The sequence below is a fragment of the Oryzias latipes genome, chromosome 4 (genome assembly GCF_002234675.1).
Source record: "Oryzias latipes chromosome 4, ASM223467v1".
NCBI classification, from domain to species: domain Eukaryota; kingdom Metazoa; phylum Chordata; class Actinopteri; order Beloniformes; family Adrianichthyidae; genus Oryzias; species Oryzias latipes.
In genome coordinates, this window is record NC_019862.2 from 6896325 (window position 1) to 6910865 (window position 14541).

Consider the following 14541-nt stretch of genomic DNA (forward strand, 5'->3'; position numbering starts at 1 on the left):
CAGAAAGTGGCCCTTTCAGATAAATACAGGTCTGAGGGGCCCCGCCGGGCTGCTACCACCTGACTGTTGATTCAATAAACTATCTAATATCCCTCCCAATAATAACCCAGTGCTGCGTGCAATTAAGCAGCAAGACGCCGTTTTCATGCGAAGCAATAATGAGTACGCTCGCGTGCCGGCGTCTGCGCAGACTCTGCAGCTGACGTGGCTCTCTGCTGGACTGAGAGGGCAAAGGAGAAACGGACGTGCAGAGGGATGGGGGAGAAGAAGGAGAACAGCCGGAGGGAGGGGAGGCTTAGAGGGATGAAGAGCTGGAATTTCTCACAGCTTTGAGGGTCAACAGAAGCAGTCGGGGCCGGCAGGGTCACACTCGAGTGTGACGTTCAGCAATCAAACTCCAAACTCTGCAGGAAAATCACAGCATAGAAAGAAAAACAAGCAGAGAAAGAGTCTCAAGAGTGTTTTTCTGTTTGATGCTTTTTTTTGTTTCAACTATAGATAAAAATCATCTGTTGGACTTTAGCATCTATCCGGTTCATGCAACCCTTTCTGAACTTTAGCATAAATCCAGCTGATCGTTTCAGCGAAGAGAAAAGACTCTCCAGATTGAGAGGGAAAAGAGGATGTAAGCATCATGAGACAGAGCGATTAAAGGCGCTGGAATCTGACAAATGCTTCTATCAAAATTCTGCTGCATTCTTCTTCTGATAACTCAAGGTGACACGTTTTTCCTGCTGCTCCTGAGCCTCCACCACCCATTCCCAGGTGTAGCTCCATCCTCAAGCAAAGTCACCGCCACTGCTTACCGCTGTTCTCCCCGTGGGGTTGTTTTCAGAGGAATTTTCCTGCTGTAAAACGATGTCTGCAAATGTGAGGACGTTTTGCATCAACAAGACTAAATAAAATGCAGAATGTCCTCATGATTTTGAAATTCCAATTTCAGTACAATATGAATTCTGTTATGTTTGTAAATGGGTCAAATATCCTTCTGTGATTGTGAATTCTTCCTCAAAGTTTTAAAGCGACGTTTAAGTTCCTGGTTTTTGGCTAAAACTCCTGCAGACCTGCAGAAAAAATCCATTCAAACCACATATTCAGCCCTTTCCTCGTTGTTACAGGTAAAATTGCCCATTTGAGGTCATAGTAACCAAAGCTGCTTTCTTGGACCTGAAGCAGGCGGATCATCATTTCCACGAACATGTCAATCATAGAAAGTGAAAACGCCCTTTCATTGGGGTGAAGTTGGTGTAGGAGGGCGGCTTGCTGACCCCACAGGGGGAATTCTTGTGCTTCTCCTGGCTCGTTGGTGACCTCAGGACTCGGGGTCAGCAGGAGCCAGAAGATTAAGTGTCAGTTCATGTTGGGAAATGCTGGGAGTTGAACTTCACCCTCAGATCTGGAACCTTTTATAGTCTAACTTTTTTTAAACCATTTCATTTTGTTATTTTTATTGTAGATATGTGTTTATTTTACTGATAGTATTTATCATTAATATAATGGATTTTAGTTAAACTGGTTTGCATGGATTCATCTGACTGCAAAGCACTTAGTTGTTCTTGAAAAAGCTCCTCAATACATCTGTAGTGGATCATCACTGTTAACATATTTAAAGTCCCACCCTGATCGTCTTCTGATCTATTTTCTCAGTGTCCCCGTAGGTGTTTTGATTATGATGATGCTGTTTTTAGGTAAAATCCAAAACCTGGGTTGTTTTCTAGGACATAGATTCTGCAGAGCGGCAGGATTTAATTAGAACTTCACTTCTGAGTTGTGGGCTTGAAGCAACTCCTACCTGTTGCAAAGCGAATCGGGACGTTTTTTCCTTCACTTTTTAAAATAAAGTTAGAAAACTTACAGGTGTGAAAGCAAAGAACACCTTTGTATTTTGACAAGCTGGTTATCAGGAACGTGTCACCTGGTTTTTCTGGAGCCAACATCAAAAACCAAAACAGATGTTCAGGAGAGTTTTCTCCTCTAACTGGACTCCTCTGGCTGCAGCCTCAGACATAATTATGGGCTGTTCCAGCACACAGCTCTGGCTCTCTGTGGGTCTTACAGGGTGAAGGGCGGCTGAGTGGAAAACAAGCTCTGTGCCAGAAGAACACAGCAGGACATGTTTGATGCAACGCGCGCATCAAATTACTGACATCTGGAGGCAAAGACTAGCAGGTTTTCCTGTTGGGGACCTTTCCCAAAATGTTTTCTTCTCTGCTTCAGAGCTCCAACACTCTAGAAATGTGGCCTGCTCGCTCCTCACAAAGGCTTTCGATGACGCAACACGCCGGCCCGGTCCGCTAATCTGTTCCACACTCTTGGATCAGGCGTTCTCCCTCTCTGTTCTGGCCTAACGTCACCAACAACGGTTCCTCCTTCTCTACTGGGTTTCACAAACCTCCAGCTGCTGAACTCCGTTCACACAGCTGATGTTTGGGAAACATCCGGAAAGCTTTGTCCTGTGGAACCTGTCAGTGTAGCTGGAAACACCAGTTTCATCTCAGAATGAGGAGTCCAGACAAAGAAGCACCTGAGCACAAGAACAGCCGGCAGACACTTCTGCTCAACGTACATGTGCAACTTTTTATGTTTCATGACAACCACGGCATGTCGTCATCAGGTCATCCTCCTGACAACAATTTCTACAGTGGAGGATCTACTGAACGCCTGAGAAAGCTGAGCTTCTGCTCTTCTCCGTTCCAGAGAAAAACAAACCAACTGTTGTTCAGAAACTCATTAACATTTTACACAATTAGATCTAATAAGAAAAACGGTTCATTATGATGAAACCAGCGGGACACAGCACATACCTGACTGTCAGCGAGGCCGTAAATCTGAAGACAGTTCATTGGTTTAAAGACACAATGTGCCGGTTTGAACCAGCCTGCAGGGAAACCTCAACTCGATCAGCACTCCTGCATCCAAGTGAGCCTGACGTCTGACAGAATCACAAATCCCATCAACCAAAGCTCAGCACCTGGGGAAGCTCTTCCTGCCGCCGGCTGCACGAGGAGGCGTGAAGCTGAGGTACCAAGTAATGAAACTTCCTGCAATCTGATTAAGATAAACATGAATTTAGCTAGTTCTTGTTTCATTTCATGCAGTAAATGTTTGTCATCATAAACAATTCTTCAAGATTTTCAACTTGGTAAAAAAGTTTAGAGCTTTTTTGCCTAAAACGGCAGAAAGAAAGTGTGTATGTTCTTGATTGTGTTCTTGAACTTGAAGATCAGCAGGATTTAAACAGTTTTCCTTCACAAAGTGTGATCGCATAAGTTAGTCCACATGAACATACAGGATCTTCTGCTCGGCTGTAGAATTTACTGCTCTTTTGGTCAAACTTGAGGAAAGGTTGCAGCTGTTGGTGAAAATTTGTGAGTAATTGGTAGAATTTCCAGTGACGTTGATTCTTTGAGAGGCTGGTTTGGAGGGAACGTGTGGACGTTCGGACACGCCCACTGTGAATTTATAAACTCTCAACTTTGGAACATTGTTGAGGAGTTGCTTAAATCTGGAAAACACTGAATATCAGAACTGGAGTGACATTATCCGTAGAAAATGGAAGTTTATAACTTGAATAACTTGAAAAAATATGATGAAAAAAATTTGTATTATCAAGAAAAAAGGTATCAGAGCCTGAATGTTTATTTTTGACCAATAGAATGACTGAGTAACAGCTGTTAATTTCTCTAAAGAAGTCTATGGGATTTTGAGGGTCCTTCCTGTTTGGAACGCCACAGGGGAGGAGTCTTTTAGTCCTGATGAGAAACAAGGAGGATTCTGGGTCAGTTCAGCACACAGCCCTTCTTCTCTTTGGTTTTTGGCACATTTTGTTCCCAAACGGTAAAAAAGATGCTCTGAAGGGATGGCGCCCACATTCAGACGTCCAACCACAAACAGCTTCTGCTGAACAAGGAGGGTCACCTGACCGAGGAATCAAACCTTTAACGTGTTCAGGACAGCACACATCAGATGAAACATAGCTTTCTCGTGAGAGGAAACCTCTGCGTCAGCGGGGCGTAGAACCCCAAAGGCTTGGAGAAAGGTGCTGCTTTCTGCTTTTTATCATCATTTAAAACGGAGCAACACTGATGATACCAATCAGAAAAGCATGAAGCTTCTTCATCTGCGTTCAGTTACATGTGTCACCACAATGGAAAACATGCAAACACGAGTGATGACAAACAGTCTCACTATCATGTGAACTTCAACTATTCTCTGCTTTTGATTCCAGAAACCGCAAAAGAATCTCTGAGTTTTACAGACGAGTCGCTTTCAAACAGACCTGATGCTTCAGTGGTGGATTTAGGCTGGGGCATTGTGGGTAATCGCCCAGGGTGGGACATCAAAACAGGTCAATGCACAATCCTATCATTCCCAGTCATTTAAACTGTCACATCAAATGTCACCTTGTAGTGTAGAAGGTTTAGCTGGTCTGGAGAGCGCAGGTAATCTCACATTCTTCAGGATTAGGGGGGGGGGCTAACATCTTAACCTCAGGAATTAAGAGAATTTATATTTAGAGTCAAATTTGTGAAGGACCAGGAGAGTCTTTTAGAAAGTATAACCATACAGCTGTATGGTTAGTAATAAGATGTGAAATGGAAAATGGGCATCACTGTCATTATTGTTAGTGTGAATATTTAAGGCTGAATGTGGTCTCTGAAGAGGCTGACGACATTAGAAAAAGAAAAAAAAACATCTGAAGGATTGGAAGTTTCCTTAAGGAATAACAAAAATGATGCAAAAGCATGAAAACAACTTAAAAGGACAAAAAAATGAACGATGCTCAACAGTAAGAAACGATGCCAAAAAAAGGGTGTAAAGCAGAAGTGAAATGCAGAAAGGAGCTAAATTTGCTTCTAACATGTTATCAAATATCACATGTGAAATAAAATGCACAAGTCTTTCCAAAAAGCGTCTGGTCATTATGAATCTGTTCTGAAGCAGAAAGATCTTTAGATGCGTTCAGACCGAACACGATTCACACGGCCCCTTCGAGTCGACTGCTCTCTTTCGCTCGTGAATAAAAATGTGTTCCTTTAAGCTCGCCGCTGCAGCCGCGTGTGGGAGGAGCTTCCAGCTAATGTGTTTAGCCTGATTTTAGCCGCTGCCCTGAAAGAGATTCACCGGGTTAAGAAAATGGATGGAAGACCAGGAGAACTTGATTAATTCACTTTAATGGCTGTGTTTTCCACCCACTGTCACTGAATTCGTCATGTTCCCAAAGTTTAGTCCCTAATTGGTTAATGCTAAGCAGATTTCAACATTTTTTTAAACTGTCGCCCGCCGCCCAATTGGCGCAGCCAGACCTCAGACTGCGTCTGTAGCATTGACTTAACATTGAAACTGGCTGCCTCCACCACGCGAATCGCATTTGTTGTGATTGCAGCTTTAGAGTATATTCCATTGAGAGATAAGCTGCGTTCACACCTTGACAGCAAGCGAAAAGAGTCATACATCGCCAGAAAGTAAACTACGCTGTCTTGTCCCAAGACGGGCATAAGAAATGGCGTTCTATTGTGTACAAAAGCGCCGTTAATAGCGCTATTGTTGCTTTTTTCTTTTGCTGACTTTTAGCAACAGTGTTATTTTGATTGTAGTGTTTCTTTTTTGTTCATCCTCTTCGTCTTCTTTTTTGTTTTTACAAGTATGTATTACATTAATAAACTATTTAAAAAAGATCAAAACAGGCTGTCTTTGTCACAGACAATAAAGAAATCTCTTATGGTTACAAAACATTTGTTCATCTGTCAGGTTTCAGGGTCACCCTCGTACTCCTGATTGAAGACTTGATCGTTCACATCTGTTTGGCATTTAGACAACCTATATTGGTCCTCCAAGCCATCAGCCATTGTCGGTTCGTCTGCTTCCATGAAGGACTCACCAATCAAAGCCAAGGCCTACGCCAAAACTCACGCCAAAGAACTAAAGCCAAAGCCAAAGAACCAAGACCAACCCCAAAGAACCAAAGCCAACGCCAAAGAACTCAAAACCAACCCCAAAGAACCCAAAAACCAAAGCCAAAGCCAAACCCCTCTTCATCCTAAAATAAATTTCACAATTTCAAACTAAGAATCAGAATCAGAATCAGAAATACTTTATTGATCCCACACGTGGGAAATTTGTTCGTTACCATAACAACTGACAGGGAAAAAAAGACTAAGAATAATATAAAATAATAAAAAAAAACAAGAACAAGGAAAATGTGGTATAATTTAAAAAGATATTTACAAAACAGTGCAGGTAAAGAGATGTGCAAACGAAATGTGCAAAATAAAGAAAAAGAGGAAAAAAATGTGCAAGGGTTATCTTTTGCATTGTTTGGTAATTTGATGGACGCCTCTGAGTTTTTGATAGACAAAACGCCTTTCTTTATGCCATTTATCCTGGTGATTTACGACTCTTTTTGCTTGACATTTGGTCCTCAACAACAGACCTAAATGTGCGTTTAGGGCCTCCATGTTTAAAACCTTTGCATTCACGCATTGCTATGCACGTTTTTATGACCGTTTTCAGGCTTTGCATACAAAACGTGCAGTCATTCAAAGTTAAACCAGTTGCACTTTGACCAATCGGGGATTTGGTAGTGTTGTGTGGATGGCGTCCTTTTTAATGCATAGAAGTGACAACTGTTTAAAAATGAATAATGAAGGAGAAATTATTAATTGCAGTTTGCTGGAATTCTGTGACACCAAGTCTTTCATATATCAGAATAGAGCTGAGAAAGAAAAAGCCTGGAACAAGATTCACCAGATTTACACCGTTTCGACATTTCACACCAAGACTCTTCTAACTGTAGGAACATGCCCTGGTGTCAAGTAGCGTGTGAGCACCGTGATCTAAACGTGCGTTCATATGTCCGGTGTGAACGTAGCTTCTGAATGAATGAGGGAGCAGCAAACGTTCTATGTGAGGCAGAGGCTGCAGATCTATTTAAAAACATTCTGTGAGCAGCTGCTGCTCATTAGGCACAGATTCCCCCACCTCACCCCAAACAAAAGGACGCTGTTTCTAAACCATAATTCCAAAATTAATCATTCTTTCAGTTTTATAAGGATCAGTGGTGGATGAATCCAGAAATATAAGTTCCACACAAACCAACAGCTGAGTAACAAATGTTCACTTCCTCCAGACAAAAGCATATATCTTCAAAACTTTATTTCACTTAACAAAATCACCATATCCTTGAAAGAATCGCAACCTTCTGGGCTACATCGTCATCTGGTCTCATGTAGGTTCAAGTTTGTTCAAACAATCAGAAGTTAAAGACAAGAACTGAGAAGAAGAAAATCTCTTTGCTTTAAATGGGCAAATATAGAAAAGTCAAATAAAGTTTGTCTCAGATTTGAGGCTCCAGAGGCAAAAGTATCAGACACTCCACATAGAGAGTTGAAGTTTGGGAAACTACAGACGTTTTCCTTCGTTTTGCTAAAAAAAAAACATGACTCTGTGACAAACTGTGTCAGAGTTATGGCGGTTTATCAGGAGATCGTATCTTCAAAAATATCTTTGCACTGTAAGTTTTGACATCATCACCACTCTAGTTCCTAAACATTCCCATTGATTTCCATTCTAAATCCATAAATGACCTGTAAATTTCGTAGAACCTGAACCATAACTTAACAGAAACCATAAAGTATTTTTAAAAACTGAAATAGCAGAGTCTCTGATGGACATTTTAAAGGTGAAATGGTTTCTCTAGCAGCTGAAAGTGTGCAGTTGTTTAAAGCATTGACCGTTTTTGAAAGATTGAACACTTTCCTATTCATTCCTGTGGGGCTGTTGCTAACAGCTTATTGTATGATGGAAATTTTATGCTGATAAATGTATGGAAAGGATAGAAAATCTCAATTTAAAGATTACTAACTTTAATTTCTAACTCGACAATAAATTAAAAAAATTATTGCAAAGTGTTTTGAAACTCAACGCTATAACTGTATTTGGCTTTTTTTTTATTTGGGATCAATAATGCATAAGCAAATACATTTAGTATTGCATCTGCAAAAATATTCTCTTAAAAATAATGTTTTTTTCCAGAAAACCTTGTTTGATTCCGAAACTTTTTATTTTATAGATTAAAAATGGAATTCTATTCTCTCTTCTTTATAATTCATTTTACTAAACCCTTTAGCCTCCATTTAGTTTTTGTCTGAGCCTCTGACAAAACAGAAGGAAGAAGAGGACTGTATCCCAGCTCTCTGATTGGTTACATGACAAGATGCAAAACTACACATTTTCCCAACTATTTAATAAAACCTATTTCCAGATTCACACAAGTAGCTCCTTTTACTTTTTGGTTCACCCTTTTGATGTGATGAAATAAAAAGTTGGACTTTTTCCAGACTTCAGTAAAATGAATCTTAATGTAAGCTGAAAATGTTATGTTTTTGTGTTGAAATGAGGAACAACTTATATTCAAACTCAGAAACATTTCCAAAATATGTTTTAGCCACCTCTGGTACTTTTATTGTTGTGCGTGCACACACACACACACACATATTTTGCGTTTCTATCTGACAGAATTCAGAGACCTTCGATTGCAGAAATTCCACCTAACCTTGTTTCTACAGGCAAACAAAAGTTTTTCCAGAGGAGTGAATCTTTAACCTCCTTTCTGAATGGTTGGCTCCACAGTCCACACGGGTGTGAGGCTGAATCATGCAGGGATTGACTCATGGACCCGCATTCCCTGACTGATTGTGTGCACGCGCATTTGTTAGGGTCTCTGAACAAAAACCATGTTCTGTGCAAACAAAGACGCTGCGTAATGCAAAGGAAAGGGCGGGAAAAAAAAAACAAAAGTCTGCGAGGCGGGTCTCTGAGAGCTCTGAGCTCAGCCTGCTGCGTCTGAGTCCGGATCTGGACCTGCAAACATTTTAGTGTGAATGCATGAGCCGCTGAGCGAACCCCGGTGAAGACAGTTTTAGGATGGAGATTTGACATTCAGCGCAAATGCCCAGGGGTGTCTCTTAATAGGGACCGTCAACAAATTAACAAGTCTATGGTATAGCGAAGATTTTAGATCAAACCCAAGACTAAGGCTACGTTCACACTGCAGGCTGAATCCGATTTTTTTTGCCCCTGTGCAACCTGTATCAGATCTTTTCATGACACTCTGAACAACAGAGATCCGTTCTTTTGAAATGCGACCTCCTTCTGAAAGGCCAGGTGTCATTGATACGCTACAAACGTCATCATTCTGCGTTGAAGTAGGCGGGAACGAGAACATAAACAACAACCATGGCGGACGAAGCTGCTGGGACCAGTCAGTGGAAGGGAATCGAGGTCATCGATTGGATTCATATTTGGGGTGACAGCTCTGTTCAGGCCAAACTCAAGGGCTCTTATCGCAATCGGGCGGTTGTAGTGCGCTGCACGCGCCCTCTCTTACACACACGCACGCGGCCCGAGCATATCCACATCCCCATTCCACAACAGTGGGTACAGACGATCTCGGCTCCAATGCCTTCTAAAAATGAGAAGATTGTAATTGTGCTGGCTCCTTTGTGAAAATGAATTTAATAATGCAAAGGGAGCTCCGCTGTTGACAACACTGTTGTTGACATAAATTATTAACGTTAGCTACTTCCACAAACGAGTGACGTTGTTCACTGTTGAGTACTCTTCTGCACATGCGGGTCACTTCTGGGTCATTTCACGGTCACACAGGAGATCACAAAAATTTGCATTTAATTGGAAATGTGAACGGCCTTGCAAAAAAATTTGATTTTTTTTCAATTAAGCCTTAAGCCCTGCAGTGTGAACGTAGCATAAATGCTTTGCATAAAGAAGTAAATTACAAAAAACATTTCCTCAAGTTGTGTTTAAGGCAGTGGTGGGCCGTCTTCTCTGAAGGCCTAAAAAATATCTGAAACATGGGTTAATTATATTTTGTCCATGCAAACTCACTAAATCATTCCAAATGGTCTGTCCATCCTCTTTTACTGTGTTGATGATGGAAATGCTGCTTCCAGACAGACGTATTTTCACATTGCAGAATTTAACCAATCGAATTTCAACTGTCCTCTGTTGCCAGGCAGGATAAGTGCCTTCACCATGCGTTATGAAGGCCTCCTAATGCAAAATCAATGTTGGTCATTAATTTCCTTCAACCAATCAAATTTTGAGTTGGTGTCAGCAGGGCCTTCTAGCAGGCTTAGGCAACGTCACGGTATTTAGACCTTCTGATTGGAAAGAAGTTTCAGGAAGTCGCATGCACCGTTGTCCAGTTTGACACAGAACCATGGAGCACTTTTTGACCTGTCTCAGTTAAAAGCAGAGCTGACTAATGTTCCCCATGGATAATTTTGCAGGAAAATCTCCCACTGATCTCCTTGACTCGAGCGGACATTTTCAGTTCTAAAGTGAATTCAAACCTATGCAGAAACCCAACTGGACAGACTCGACTCTCAGCACTGGCCTTGATGAAATAGAAAGGACTTCTTGACGGAACTTAAGGACCATAATCTACATGACGGTGATCAAACTGTTTTTAAGGAAAGAGCGGAGGATGGATTTTGTCTTTAAATGATCCGATTTTTTGATGAGTGAAATGATGGTAAATGGTAAATGGCAGTCACAGACCCATTCACCCTGTCACACACACATTCACACACACATTCACTCACTGGTGGCGGCTCCGCTGCCAAACACAGGCGCCCGCCTACCACCAGAGGCAAGGTGGGGTTCAGTGTCTTGCCCAAGGACACTTCGACTCATGGGCGTGCAAAGCGGGAATCGAACCTGCAATATTACGATCATGGGTCGACCGCCCTACTGCTGCACCACGGCCGCCCTGATAAATATCATAGTAAATAATATTCCAAATGTATGTGGTTATTTTCAATGTTTTTTGCTGGATGTAGTTCCATAGCGAGATTTGTTTACTGTTTAGTTTATTCAGTTTATTTAGAGGCATAAAAATGGTTAATAGGGGGTTGAGTGATTCAGACGTAGCACTCCAGTGTTAGAGTAGCACTGTAACACTGGAGGCCCAGGTGTGTTATGCATGGTCTGCCACTGGTTTAAGGGTTGGGGTTATGGATATTTTGCAATGTTTTTATAAGAAAAATGGTTTTAAGTTAATATTCTGCTGTTTTTTCAATAGCTTCCAAACCCTTTGCCCTTATAATTTCAAATATATGCTGAATTATAGCGCCGACATACCACCACCACATAAACACCATTCATAGATGCTGAATATTTTATATCAATTCTTATATTAAACTTTATAGGATTGCATATTATTTCTGGCCATTTATTTTCAATAGCTCCCAAACCACTTGACCCAACAGGTCCAGACATGTGTCGAATTGTGGCACTGACATCCCAACATCAGTCAAACCACTTCGTTTTGCAATCATACATGACGGACAGCTTGCAGATAGCTTAGCTCGTTTTCCTCATCCTTAGGTGATGTATCCAAGTGGGGGCATCGCAATAGTGACAAAATGGGGCACCAAAAAAACATAAGAATCAATCTCTGGCAAACAGCTGGAGGAAGAAAGCACATAATAGAATCATTCAGATATTACCCTTGACCAATGGACCAATGGGATGCATTTGGACTGGATGGGTCACATAGTTTAGGAGCTATAGAAAACGATGGCCAGAATTTGTATGGGAACCTCTGAAAATTGAATATAAGAATTCATATAAAATATTCAGTATCTATAATTTCAAAAAAATTGGTATGTCTGCTGTTGGTATGTCGGCGCCACGACTCGTCATTCATTTGGAACCCTAGGTCACATGGTTTCGGAGCTATTGAACAATATACCAGAATATTAACTTCAAACCATTTTTTTATAAAAACAGCAAAATAAATAAACTCCTTTGAACATAACTTGAAGAAATTTTTCATTGCAATCCGTTTCTTTTTGCAAAGCAGTGAGTCTAAGGTTTGTTCTAAAATCTTCGCGATATCATGCAATGGTTAATTTATTGACGGTCCCTAAGAGACACCGCTGGGGATCCGCGCTAAGTGTCTGCCGGACATAAAACTAACTTCCCCGCGGTCCTACCTGCTCAGTACAGCCGCATTAGCGCCACCCAGACTGCACACATTTTACGCATGCCTTCCCAGAACCCCCCTCCCTCCCCCTCCCCTCCGGACCTGCCACTGTCAGACCAACTCAATGTCTCCTTTCATCCCTTCACCTGGAGGCTCCTGCTTTGTTTTCTGAGAGCACACAGGCTCACCTGGAGCACCCCCCGCGCGCGCACATGTGGCAGTCCTGCTGTTTGAAAGGAAGGCCGTTTCCGCAGGTCTGAGGAAGCACTAATAATGAGGTTGGTCTCTTTCATCTTCTCATCTGGATGCCGGCAGACACACGCGTTGAGTGCGTCTTAAAAGAGGACCCCCGCTGAGCCTCATCGCCGTGAGCTCTGACTGGCTTTGAGAGCGCGCCCTGCCTCATTTATCGGACACTAGCCGTGACTGGAGGTAGTTTCTGGATTCAGCTCTCACCAGATGGCGATGCGGTCCTTCGGGTACTCCAGCCTGTCGATGCAGCCCAGGTAGTACGGCAGGCTGTGCGCTGCGTTTCGCGCCAGAATGGCGATCATGACCTTCGGCTTCTGCAGCGGGGACTCCGGCTGGAGCGGCTCCGTCACCGTCGTCACCGGCTCCGACGCGCCGCCGGCCAGCAGCGCCGCCAGCAGCGCCCACAGCGCACCGACCGTCCACATCTTCCCTTCCAGATTCCGCCACGAGTCAGGGAGCTGCACCCGGAGCGCAGAGGAGGGAGTGTGGGAGAGGCGCGCGGCCAGGCAGGAGAAGGTAGAGGAGGAGGACGGGGGCGGGCAGAGGGCCCCTTACCTCCTTTACCCCTCCCACATCCCCGCTGCCAGGGCAGGAGAGCGTTCAGCAAATGTCAACACAACCACAGAAAGAATATGAAGCAGGTTAATGACCTGCTGAGGTTCAGGGATCTACATCATCTGCAGCATTTTTGTTCCGGCTTCTTTTCCCCTTACATCAACCCTCCATGAAGCCATGAAGTTTGTCTGCATTTATTTAGTATACATTGTTTGGTGGGGGTGCAACTTATACTCAGGTGATTAATAATAAATTAATAATTTTCCACTCATTTAGATCAGTTTGATCTACTGAGGCTCTACGGGACTGCTTTGCCATCACTGACTGGAGTATATTCAAACAAGCAGCCACCTATAATGACATCACTGATCTCCAGGAGTACACAGAGACTGTCACGTCCTATCCTACACATGAGGAAGTGCATGGCCGATGTCACAGTCACCAAAACCATCACCCTTCGAGCCAACCAAAAGCCATGGCTGACAGGAGACGTCCACAGACTGGAGGGAACGGAATGCTGCCTTCAGAGCTGGGAATGAAGCTGTTCTAAGAACAGCCAGGGCCAACCTGTCACGTGGCATCAGGGTGGCTAAGAGGGAGCACTCCAGGAGGATGGCTGACCACTTCAGAGACAGCAGTGACACCAGGAACCTGTGGCGGGGCATTCAGACCTTCACGGATTACAAGCCCGCCCCACAGGCCTGCGACGACTCAACCCCTCAGATGGCATCACCAACATCTTCAACCTCTCACTGAGCCAGGCTGTTGCCCCCGCATGCTTCAAAGCCACCACCATCATCCCGGTCCCAAAGAAGTCATCTTCCTCCTGCTACAAAGACTACCGCCCGATCGCTCTCACCCCCATTCTCATGAAGTGCTTTGAGCGGTTAGTCATACATCACATCCAGTCTAACCCCCCCCCTCACTCTGGACCCCTACCAGTTTGCATATCGGTCTAACCGTTCGACCGATGATGCCATCTCAACAGCCCTCCATTCAACCCTCACCCACCTAGAAACAAAAGACTCTCTTGTCAGAATACTGTTCATTGACTTCAGCTCCGCCTTCAATACCGTCATCCCCATCATCCACAAGATGGACCAACTAGGACTCAACACCTCCCTATGTAACTGGCTGCCAGACTTTCTGACAGGGAGACACAGACAGTTCGTGTCGGCAGCAACACCTCCAGCACCATCACAATGAACACAGGGGTCCCCCAAGGATGTGTGCTGAGCCCCCTTCTCTTCACTCTGCTGACTCCCGACTGCACCCCAACATCAAGCTCCAACCTCTTCATCAAGTTTGCGGATGACACAACAGTGGTGGGTCTCATCAACAACAACGATGAGACCACCTACGGAAGTGAGGTGAGCAAGCTGGCTCTGTGGTGCAAAGACAACAATCTCCACCTGAATGCGGAGAAGACAAAGGAGATGGTTGTGGACTTCAGGAGAACACCCACCCAGCACGCTCCACTGATCATCAATGGTGCTGCTGTGGAAAGGGTGAGCTGCACCAAGTTCCTGGGGGTGCACATCTCCGAAGACCTGTCTTGGAACCACAACACTGCATCACTGCTTTGATGCCCAACAATACATGTACTTCCACCGCAAACTGAAGAGGGCCAGAGCTCCTCCCCCCATCATGCAGACCTTTTACAGGGGTGCCATCGAGAGCATCCTGACCTGCTGCATCAGGGAGGAGACTGCAAAGTCTCCAGG

At 43.7% G+C, this 14541-nt stretch overlaps 1 protein-coding gene across 1 annotated transcript in view; it reads right to left on the bottom strand.

Annotated features, from left to right (window-relative positions):
• LOC101161789 (procollagen galactosyltransferase 2) overlaps positions 1-12719 on the bottom strand; it is a 28012-nt gene extending 15293 nt beyond the window's left edge. The window contains exon 1 of the mRNA XM_023954088.1: positions 12467-12719. Coding sequence (XP_023809856.1) covers positions 12467-12687 — 221 coding nt within the window. The 5' untranslated portion in view covers positions 12688-12719. The remainder of the gene's footprint in view (positions 1-12466) is intronic.
• Between the last annotated feature and the right edge of the window lie 1822 nt (positions 12720-14541).